The sequence below is a fragment of the Stegastes partitus genome, unplaced genomic scaffold (assembly GCF_000690725.1).
Source record: "Stegastes partitus isolate 25-593 unplaced genomic scaffold, Stegastes_partitus-1.0.2 Scaffold502, whole genome shotgun sequence".
NCBI lineage: Eukaryota > Metazoa > Chordata > Actinopteri > Pomacentridae > Stegastes > Stegastes partitus.
In genome coordinates, this window is record NW_007578233.1 from 149,042 (window position 1) to 160,117 (window position 11,076).

Consider the following 11,076-nt stretch of genomic DNA (forward strand, 5'->3'; position numbering starts at 1 on the left):
TAAATTTGTGTTAATAAAATAAAACAAAATAAAATAAGAACATTAATTCAAATCTTCCAAATGCTGATTACGCTTGAGACGGCTTTCCGTTACGTAGTCACGTTCCTCTATCCTCAAACTTCATTGGTCAATTCGTTGTTTGTGTTTGTACGTCACGAACATGGTTGTCACGCTCCGCCCCCTGGTTCACCCCTGTTGACTTGGAAACCGTCGCAGCGTCGTCAGTGGAGTTGAAGGAAGGACAGCTCAATCACTGCGGGGTAGATACGCGCAGTTACCCCAAACCGACTCTTATCCCGCTTTTAAATGTACGTCTGTGGATTTGGTTTATATCAGGGTTTAGTGTGTTTGTTGAAGTATGTAAATATTACAATAACAAGCGCAGTAAGGTAACAATTAGCTATCATTAGCACTTAGCAAGCTAGCTGCTAAAGTTGCTAACGTCAGTGGTTCACTGTTACCTTCTCACAGACTTTTTCCTAGATTACTTTAGCCTCGAATAAGCAGTTACCATTTAAAACGTGGCTGTTCTGATCTAAGTAGCTTAACCGGAATGAAACACGTAGCTTGATAAACCAATTGCACGTTGAAAAGCAGCTTGGATCATCCAGCAGAGTTGTTGTTGTGCAACGATAACCTTGTCCATGTTTTGTATTTTTTAGCATGAGAACCCTCGTCCATGGATTACTCTTCTTTTGCCCTCAGAATGAGAGACATTACAGTGCCTGAGAATGCCAGCAGGTAAGTTTTCTGTTGTCCCTTTATCACATCAGTGGTGGTAGATGTATGCATGAGTTTTTATTATATAAGACTAGTGATGATGTGCTATGATTAACTAGTCAAAACTGTACAGAGGCATTATCACCAACATATATCACATTAGTAGTATCAGTATTTGATATGGTTTAAAGCTGATCACAGTGGGGCTATATTGATTTTTTTTTGACTGCACAGTTATAAGATCTATAAAAATGCATCGCCTTCTATTTGTAGGTAGTTTACTAGTTGATTTTGTTTTGTATGTATTTAAATGCATGCTCTGGAGTAAAAAGCACTTTAAAAAAAAAACAAAAAAAAAAACGGAACTACGGTAAAGTAGAAGTAAAATGGAAGTACTCAAGCAAAGTATCCCATAATTGTACTAAGTACAATACTGAAGTATGAAGCATCACCACTTTGCCAATTAATGTATGTAAACCTTTTACAGGTGAGAGAGAAGACCGGGCAAAGACCCGCGAAAGATTCAATGAGGTGTTCAAGAAATACACTGAATCTGAGAAGAAAAAGTCAAAGAAGAAAAGCACTGAAGCAAAGGAGACTATTGTGGTATGTGCTTTAATATTTGCAGTTCAACCTTCAGTGGTAGAGAACACCACATTTGCTGTCCAATATCTCAGTGTTTTGTGTTGCAGTGCTTGCAAAGACATAAAGAACTTGCACAACGTGTCTTAAAATATTTTTTGTCACATCTGTACACATTAGGCATTTGTATGCAGCAGAGAAAACATATTAGAATAAGTCTTCCATGCCCTTCCAAAATATATCCACAGACCAGTCTTGATATTTGAAATCTTATTAAAGAACAACGTACAATAAACTCTGACATTTTTTGCTCTACCTTTTCACTTTTTTTTTAGCTTCAGAATCTAAAAAAGAATCTCAACCTTGAGAAGGACACAGAAGATGATGAGACCATCCTTCAGAATACGTATGACCCTGAACATGGCAGCCCTCGCTTCACCAAGAACAAACGGAGAGAAAAGGAAATTGCAGAAAAGGTTAATGTCAACAACAGCAGAAACCAAGAAGAGATTAAAACATCAAAAGCTAAGAGAAAGACTAAGAGGGACGTTCCCTCCCTCCCTGTACCCGAGGACATCAGAAGTTACATCGAGAAGGACGCAGATGCTTCCAAGTCTGAGGTTGCTTTGGACTCAGATGATGTTGGTGGTGGAAAGGAATCAAAACGAAGAAGTAAAAAAGGGAAAAGTAAAAAAGACACAGAAGCTAAAGCAGAGAGCCAGGTGGAAGATGCAGAGGATACGTTGTTGCATGAATATCAGCAGCAAATTGCACAAGAGGAGGAGAGGACTTTAAAGAAGACGAGGGTCAAGGCTGAAGAAGAGAGCGTTGTCTCGCAAAACGTTATGCTGAATAATGATGTGGGGAAGAAGAAAAAGAAAAAGCTGAAATCTGTTGTCACAGAGTCAGATGTGGGGTGTGTATACTTCTTCATATAATATGAATTTGTTGTTTGTGTTTCATATTCAGTGTACTGAAATAGGATTTAATACTTTTTTCCCCACAAGGGATCAAGATGAAGAGGCAGATCAGGATGCTGATGTGGAAAATGAAACAGAATCCAAGGGGAAGAAGAAAAAGAAGAAGAAAAAGCATGGTAAGTGGATGTTACTTGTCAGAGAGAGTAAAGAGTAAAAAAAAACAAAACAAAAAAAAGTTGATGAATTTCACATTTTATTTTCTCATTTTCAGTTGTCAAAGAAGAGAGTGAAACCGAGCCAGAAGCGCCACAGCAACCAACATTCGATGACAGCCTTGTTCTTGGAGTGTTCATCCACAGAACGGATCGCCTCAAGACGCACATACTGATCTCACACCCCATGGTGAAGATCCATGTTGTCGATGAAAACACAGGGCAATATGTGAAGAAAGAAGACTGGTGAGTCAGTTCAGTGTTTCCACAAAGATGTGTTTCTATTCCTGGGTACATTCATTGGGGATATTTATATCCTGAAACATTTGGACTAGTGTCACTTTTTAGTTAAATCCAAACATGCTCTATAGTAATGCTAACATTTTTTTATTCATTATTTAATGTTTTTAGTATTTGCTTGAAAATGAAATGTCATTCCCTTGTTTTTCATAGCCACAGACCCGTCTCCTCATTTTATGAACAAGAAAACGTCGACCACATCCTCCCCATCATGACCCAGCCTTTTGACTTTAAGAAGAACAAATCAATCATCCCAGAGTGGCAGGAACAGATCATCTTCAATGAACGTTTTGGTTACTTTGTTCAGCAAAACGAGGACAGCCCCAAAGTCATACTCCTGTTTGAAGTAAGAAATATTTCATTAATAATTCACGAAACATTGCAACACTTTTAGCTGCCAGTAATTGCTTTTATTAAAATGTTTTGTTAAGATCCTGGATTTTGTAACTATGGAAGAAGCAAGAGCCAACGTCGACGTTGACAAGCATGAGCGAGGATTCAGAAAGATTGCGTGGGCATTCCTCAAGGTGATGTTGTTGTCCTGCTTATTTACAAAGAAAAGATGAGTTTGCTCTTGTTAATACTTACTTACTTCATGCTTCCCTCCATCCTCCAGCTTGTCGGCACAAATGGCGTGCTGAATATTGACAGCAAACTTCGCCTCCAGCTCTTCTGCCCTCCACCTCGGGCAAAGAGACAACCTAAAACAGTGGAGGTGGTTGAGTGGTGGAGGAAGCACCAGAGAACCAAATACGCATCCACCCTTTATGTTACAGTGAAAGGCATTAAGCTCCCCGAACATGTAAGTTAGTTGCTGCTTTCTAGCTGCTAGAAAATAAATACTTCTTTGTTCTTTATAATGTCTCACTTTTCTATGGTTTTTGTAGATAAATGTTTAAAATGTCAGTGCTCGTTACACTGTAGATAGAATTGTCTGGTGTAATGAGTGGTAATATGTCGTAGCTGAGCTGGTATTTGCTCTGCAGGTGGATCCAAGTATGCGCTCTATGATGGCGCTGCAGGAGGAGAGAGGCAGCACCTCCTACAGTGAACTGCAAAACGAGGTCACCAAGAAAACCCTGACACAGCCTCTGGACAGCAAACCGCCAGTCTTGAGATGGAGCAGGCTGCCTGGTCAGGTAGCTAGTCATAGCTATGAGTTTGTTTTTATTTTAAATGCTCTGATGAATTATCTTTACAAATCATTCTTTCATTTTTTTTTTTAGCCTGGATGCAACAATTTGCCTCCAAAGTGTCTCAGCTCTTAATTGTACTGCTTCTTTAGAGGCTAAAACAAGCTAAAATATTTGCTGACCTGAGGCTTCCTGATTCAAGTCAAGAGTTTTTCTGTTGCAGATCTGCCGGATTCCTAATAAGCCCATGCTGGCGTTCCGTGGTGGTCAGATGGGCTGCTTCACTGTACTCTTCTCTCATGCTGGAACCATACTGGCTGCTGCTTGTGCTGACAGAGACGCTTTCCCTGTTGTAGGTAAGCAAAGCCTCATCAGTGTAAAACTCGCCGTCCTGATGCTCGTTTGACTTGTCAGCAAAACTCTGTGGCTAATTAACCTGCTGATTATCCACCGTAGTCATCAACAGCTCTGTTATGCCCTCAGGAGTTTCTATAGCTTACATGCATATGCAAAATAAAAAGAAGCAAAAATACATGGTTAAAAAAATTTACATATTTATCGTTCCAGTGTATGAAATTCCTTCTGGCAAGGTTCTGGCTGCCTTCAGTGGCCATCTCAAAATCGTGTACGATCTCTGCTGGTCCAGAGATGATCGGAGCCTTTTGTCCGCCTCCTCTGATGGAACTGTCAGGTCAGTTTCTCTTTGTAAGATGAAAGAATTAACAGAAGTAATTAGAAGTAAATGAGGTGTTGCTGGTGGTGGCTCAGCTGTTGTAACAGCTGTTTTTGTAGAACCTCTAGAGGGAGTCATTACTCCTCTTACAGTAGGTGCTCACCTTGTCTTTGGGTGAAGTCTTTTTTTAGTGGTGATTGTATGACTAACTTTTAAAGATCACATTTTTCTTTTTCATGCATTATTAAATGTTCTCCCTCTTCCTCTCCACCCTTTAGAGAGTGGAACGTAGAGAAGCTTCAGGGAACAGCCCAGAAGGTTCTCCCTCATCCATGCTTTGTGTATTGCGCTCAGTACCATCCAACAGCCCAGAACCTGGTGGTCACTGGCGGCTACGACGGTCTGGTGCGAGTCTGGCGGCTCGATGTCGACGATGTGAATGGCCAGCTGCTGCAGGAGTTTGAGGGTCACGACAGTTTCATCAACACAGTTTGTTTTGACTCTGAAGGTACTGAATTTTTAATGTTGCGTCTTTGTGTGTAGCTCTCAGCTAGTGCATGATGAGAGAAGCCCACTGACACCCACAACTCTGAACAAGATAAGAAGGAACGCAGCCACTTAAAGAACAATATCTGTCGTGTACATTTTAGTGAATATAATTTTGTTTATAAGCAACCCTACATAAAGTAGAGCTTGGCTGACAATGTGAAACTAGAGTGGATCAACTGCATACATGTCTAAGAAATACCAAATTATATAAACTTTGCATATAGGTTTTTTTTAAATTTTATTGTATTTTTTCATATAGAGCCAGGCTCTAGCATTTACTCAAGCATTGAGGTTGGAATAGGTGTCGAATGCTGTCGCAGGAAATACACCCCTCACTTTTTTAATATCACTAATAGATGAAACATTGCCTCTTTTTATTACTCTCAAAATACGAATTCTGAGCTCATACAGCCACTGAATCTACTGTGAAAAATGTGATTAGAACCATATATATTTAATTATATTTAAATTGTCACCTGGTGTCTAAATTTTGTGCTTTCTTTAACATAAAGACATTTCTAGTATAAATTGATATGAAAAAGGCACATTGGTGCATAAAATCATCAAGATGCAGGAAGTGTAGAGTCACTCAAACTTTCCTTAGGGGGAGACCCTCAGACCTCTCACTTAATGCATCCGCCCAAATATTCAAATGAAGCCTTTGCCCGTGGCTGTCGGTTCAGCCTTTATGCATGCAATTTGCATTTGATTTGCCTTGAACTATTTTCTTTGTGATGTTTTTTGGCCACTGCCACTCTGGGCAACACACTTATTTCATGGACTAAATCAGCAGCAAGGGAAGCTGCTCTCTTTGTTTAACAAATGAAACACTCCCAACCAGAAATATATCTCCATTATATGTATTTAGCTTTTTAATAATTGAGGTGCATGTTTACCTTTTTATGAATTCACAAGGGGGCAAATATTCAGTTTTTATAGTCTTACCATCTGTTGAGAAACAAATTGTTGTGCTCTGTGTGTTTTTGTAACATGAATGAAGAAAATTCTACTTATATCTTTTTATAGCTAATAATTATTTTTGCTGTGTTTGCTGCATTCAGGAAGGAGAATGTTCTCTGCAGACAACAAGGGCTTAATCATCGTGTGGAAAACTTCCGTAAATGACAGCAGGCATCGGCAGCACCCATGCCGTAACTGGTGCATAGAAAAGGTACAACACTTGGTAGACTGTCATATAGGACAGATTTGTCAAATGTTGGTCTAATTAAATACAGTTAAACAAATATATTCCTGATCCTGTGTTTGTCTCCTGGCAGAAAATTGACGAGACTGACCTCAGTGGTATCCCTGTCAACATGCTGCAGCTGCATCCAAATGGCCGGTGCCTACTGATACATGCCAAAGACAGCGTTCTGAGGATGATGGATTTGAGAATGTGAGTAAGAGAAGACTAAAGAAGTACCACCAGAAATATAATTAAGTAATGAAAAATACTATAAAAAGACAAACTAGTAATTTCTTATATCGATACAACAAGTGTAAGATGATGAGTGAATGGCATCATCATGTTTGGTGTATAATCTATCATACTGGATGTTCTGTGTTTTAAAGTAAAGTCTATATTTTTATAAACATTTCTTTCAGTCTGGCTGTAAAGAAGTACACTGGAGCCACAAACTACAGAGAGAGGATTTACAGCACTTTCACACCATGTGGGAACTTCATCTTTTCCGGTAGTGAGGATGGGATGTCGTACGTCTGGAATACTGACACAGGTGAGCATCGTGTTTGTTTGTCTTTTTATTATAAAACAAGTCAGTTTTTAACATTTTAGAAACTATTCTGCATAGTGGTTCAGCTGTTTTTGTTCTCCCAGGTGACCAAGTTGCAGTGTACTCTGAGCTTTGTTACCGCACCGCTCTCCACGGCGTCGCTTTCCACCCTCACGAGAACATGGTGGCCTTCAGTGCCTTCGGTCAGAACCAGCCCATCCACGTGTACCTGTATGATCGCAAAGGTGTGTGTTTTCTTTGACACTCAAGCGGCAATTTTTGTTCTCTCTGTATGTAGCTCAAGTGAAATACAGTATTTTAGATTCACTGAGCCACAACTGTGTCTTTCTATTCCCTGCAGTCTCCCAGCTGGAGGTGCACAGCCTTAAAGCAGCGACCAGATCAGCTTCTGCAGACACCAGAACCGTCAGAAACACACCAGACCCCCCAGCGCTGCAGGACACGTCCGCATCTTCATCCATGGATCAGTTTGCCCACGCAGCGAGACTTGCGCTGAAAATGCAGAGTGTTAAGGAGCAGCTGGATTCAGTTCTTGTAAATCCTCTTTCTGTGTTGCTTTGAAATATTAATCCTATTACAGTCAGAAAAACAAAAACTAAACATTTTGCTCCATTTTTAGGAAACACATCAAAGGTCTTCAACTTCTGGATTGATGTATGAGCCAGGTACTTTATGCAGTTTAGCCTGATTTCCTGCATTCTATCTGGATTATCCGGCGTCTGTGTTCTGCCTTTGTTTACATAAAGAATATCTTGCGTTATGTTTCGGATTTGCAGACAAAGTGGGCATGACTCACACAGGGAGGAGCTTTACATCAGAGAGTGCCACGGTGAGTTTTTATCAGAGCTCCACGAACACACCTTTGTGTACTTCATACACTGTTGAGGTTATACAGGGGAATAAAACCTTTATGAGCCCTTTGCACTAACATTGATTTTGCTCCCTGGGATATGAAACAGCTCATTTCTCATTTGCCCTTAAAGTGACAAGGAAGGAACTACCTCAGAAATAGGTTAAGAAGTGTGTATTTGTAGTGATAAACTCAAATCTCTCCCCTCTTGGGCCTTTGTTATTAACATGATCCTACTTGTTGTCATTATGTAGTCTCCTTTAGTACATAAAGGAAATGTTAAAATTTCAATTTAAATCCTGACTTCAAGATAATTTATTGACTGACTGAAAATTACACTAAAATTTCCCCATGAAATGCATCAGAATTATTACATTACTACCAATCTAAAGTGCGTCTCCCTTTTTTCCCCAGACGGGATTAAATGCCTCACTACCGCCTCCATCTCTGCTGTCGCCGCACTCCAAGCTGCAGCTCTCCGGATCTCTAGCGGAGCAGCTTATTCCCCAGGCGGCTCTGATCACTCAACACCGTGAGTGGCCGGTTCAGTCAGTTATTTCTTCTGTAAACAGTGAATGGCTTTGCTAGAGCTGTGTGACACCTGAGGTCAAATATTTCCAAAGATTACAGCTACACAGAGTACAGCACGGGGTAACTCAGACCAAATGCTCCCAGTATTGTAGTTTAAGACTCCGCCGAAGCATGTACACGATACACAGGGACACAGACGGGCCGCTTGTGATATTCACGTGTGTCCGTAAGTGTGGATTGTGAATACAGGTCAGTGGATTGTGTTATTGTGTAAGATGAAGGCTTTATGTTTTTAATTGTGATTTCAGGCGGGTTCAGTCCAGTCGGCCAGCGTATAAAAGGAGCTTCATCTATGAGGCTGCAGACAGTAAGGCTTTGTGCTGTGTCTGTTATCTTCTCTAAAACTACTACAGAAACAGAATTAGCGTAAAGTTCTGTTTCTCCCTCAGACCCTTCCTGACCACATCTCTTCAGGCGCCCATGTGGAAACAGACTCCACCCCTGTTCAACAAGTGGTAAGCATCCACTCTAACTTTAATAACAGCCTTCCCCACATCCTATTTAACTGTTCCACCTTTGTGTTTATTCGCCAGGTCGTTTGCCTCTACGACTACAGAGCCAATCGGTCAGATGAACTGACCATACGTCGCGGGGATGTCATCCAAGTGCTGTACAAAGACAACGACAACTGGTGGTTTGGGCGTTTGGTCAACGGGCAGCAGGGATATTTTCTGGCTTCTTATGTAGCAGATCAGAGTGAGTGGGTTTTCTTGTGGTGGATATACGCTCCGGTACATTTAAATCTTCTAAATGTGGCTTATATTATTGTTGTAGGAGATTTCAATGAAGAGTTAACTCATTCTGCAGAGGCACACGCAGCCTTGTCTGAGGGAACTGTTGACAGGTCAACACCAACCAGGGTAAGAAGACAAAGTAATGCCGTGGATTTTGATCATTTGTCATTAGCATTGCACAGTATATGGGCTAAAAGGTGAAAGGGGACTTGGTTGTATCTTGGGTATCCATTTCTTCCACACTTCCTTCTCCTGTGTCTACGGTGCTTCACTTTCCCAAAGAGATACTTCGGCTTAGATATAATCTTTTGACCATTAAACCGCACTGCAAGGCCTGAGATGTGGCTTTAAAAGTTGTGTCTGTATCAGCTATGATGAAAATAAGGGACCAAAAAATACTATCTTCTTCCCAGTTTTTATTTACTCCACAGACTGTAGATCTGACACCATCTTGACCACCAGTAGGTTAATTTTGTTCACTGTTTTACCTGAAGTCGCCTACAAAAGATTATTTGTGGTCAAAATATTGTCTTGCCCAAAAACATAAGGATAACTCTAGAATAAAATAGTAGTTTTCTGTACTTTTTTCTTGTCTTTGCCCCCAATTGCAGCTTAATTCCAGCTTGATAAATCATCTTTTTCTGGACATTATTGTTACCAAACATCTTCACATACTTGGACAATGTTCCTCCTTATGATTACCTAAGATACAGTGGGTTTACAATGCTGACACATTGTTCTCACAGAAAGAAAAAAGTCATAATGCAGAGAGAAATATATATATATATATGCTCAATATGAGATCAAAACTCCTCTTTTTTGTCAGACTAAAGCATTTCAGCATCTGTGTTGTTTACCGTGGAAGCAGATGAGGGATTTCTGGTATAGAAGAGGTCAGGATGACCCTAATTCAAGTATTTTCTCTGACTTATTCTCTTCTCTGGGCACCTTGGATGTATATTAGTCAGTGCCGGAAATCTCTCATCTGCTTCTATACTCAGTATGTTTCAGACAGCTGATTGTGTAACTATGACGTTTATGCTCTGCTGGAAGTATGTTTTAGTGAACCAATGACAAGCTGTGAGCCACATTCAAGCCTTCAGTGGATGAGGAATATACTTTGCAATGCATATTATCAATGCATGAAGACGGTGTATTTAGTAGGTTATGGTACCGCTTTGGTGTTTATTATTCCTGTCCTTCTCTTCATGCTCATGTCTCCAAGGTATCTGCTGCAATTAGTTCTTCTGGGGAACTTAGGTTTCTTTCTGAGCCGACCCTTTCTGACACCGAGCCCGAACTGACTGATGCCAAGTAAGTGTCTCCCTTTGCTCGGCATGGGGTGTGGTTACTGAACACTGCACAAGGATTAAGTGTTTACTCCTCTAAAGGGAAAGCAAATCAGGTTTATGGCTGACATCCTGCATTGTGGTGTCGATTGTGAAATCTGGCTTTCCCCCACAGAACTAGAAGGAAGAAGAAGGTGAAGAAGTCAGGAGTCCCTGCAGCTTCGTCTCTGGCCACATTTTCAGATGCAGATGCTTCGGGGTCGATGAGGAGAGGCAGATCAAAAGGCAGACCTCTCCCAAAGAGCCCGACGGGTCAGACCAACGGTGCCTTTGAGCCGGATGCATGAACTCATGGACACATACGGTCACTTTTTGTGTGCGCATGCAGACACAAGTCTGTCTTGCAGGTTTGTTAAATTTTTACAGTTTGGTTTTTAGATGCTTATTTTTGTAATATTCAAACAGCCAGTATGTTTATATCCTGTACTGTACTTAATACAAATTGCTCAGTAAATTGTTAAAATTTGTTTATAAAACGGTTTTGCTCAGCTCAAGAATGCACAAATGCTGAAAACATTTTGTATGTTTTGCAGTTTAAAATAATTCACATGACTATTATAAAGTCTTACTGCTGATATAAAACGCAAAACTTCTGTAATATTAGTCTTATTTTCTTAGCCTGTAAGAGATTTGCTAAGTTTGTATATGCCACTTCACAGCATTAAAAATACAGAGTATTCATTTAAGGTTTTTTTCTTTTGCTATTTCT

At 40.4% G+C, this 11,076-nt stretch overlaps 1 protein-coding gene across 1 annotated transcript; it reads left to right on the plus strand.

Annotated features, from left to right (window-relative positions):
• The first annotated feature begins 211 nt into the window (after positions 1–211).
• On the plus strand, positions 212–11,049 carry ahi1 (Abelson helper integration site 1). The gene is made up of 27 exons (XM_008287462.1): positions 212–308; positions 663–741; positions 1,208–1,326; positions 1,638–2,218; positions 2,310–2,398; positions 2,494–2,680; positions 2,888–3,080; positions 3,166–3,261; positions 3,351–3,536; positions 3,721–3,873; positions 4,091–4,223; positions 4,435–4,558; positions 4,819–5,048; positions 6,151–6,260; positions 6,367–6,485; positions 6,695–6,825; positions 6,927–7,067; positions 7,184–7,377; positions 7,463–7,508; positions 7,620–7,672; positions 8,108–8,225; positions 8,533–8,591; positions 8,674–8,739; positions 8,818–8,980; positions 9,059–9,144; positions 10,244–10,332; positions 10,483–11,049. The coding sequence occupies exons 2-27, from the start codon at positions 732–734 to the stop codon at positions 10,652–10,654; spliced, it is 3,648 nt and encodes a 1,215-aa protein (XP_008285684.1). The 5' UTR covers positions 212–308; positions 663–731; the 3' UTR covers positions 10,655–11,049.
• Positions 11,050–11,076: the final 27 nt, after the last annotated feature.

What these genes read in the sequence shown, in the direction of transcription:
- ahi1 (XM_008287462.1), top strand. An exon ending in AAGCAAAGGAGACTATTGTG is followed by an intron (nt 1,327 to 1,637) that starts GTATGTGCTTTA and finishes CTTTTTTTTTAG; the next exon opens with CTTCAGAATCTAAAAAAGAA. An exon ending in GGAGCAGGCTGCCTGGTCAG is followed by an intron (nt 3,874 to 4,090) that starts GTAGCTAGTCAT and finishes TTTCTGTTGCAG; the next exon opens with ATCTGCCGGATTCCTAATAA.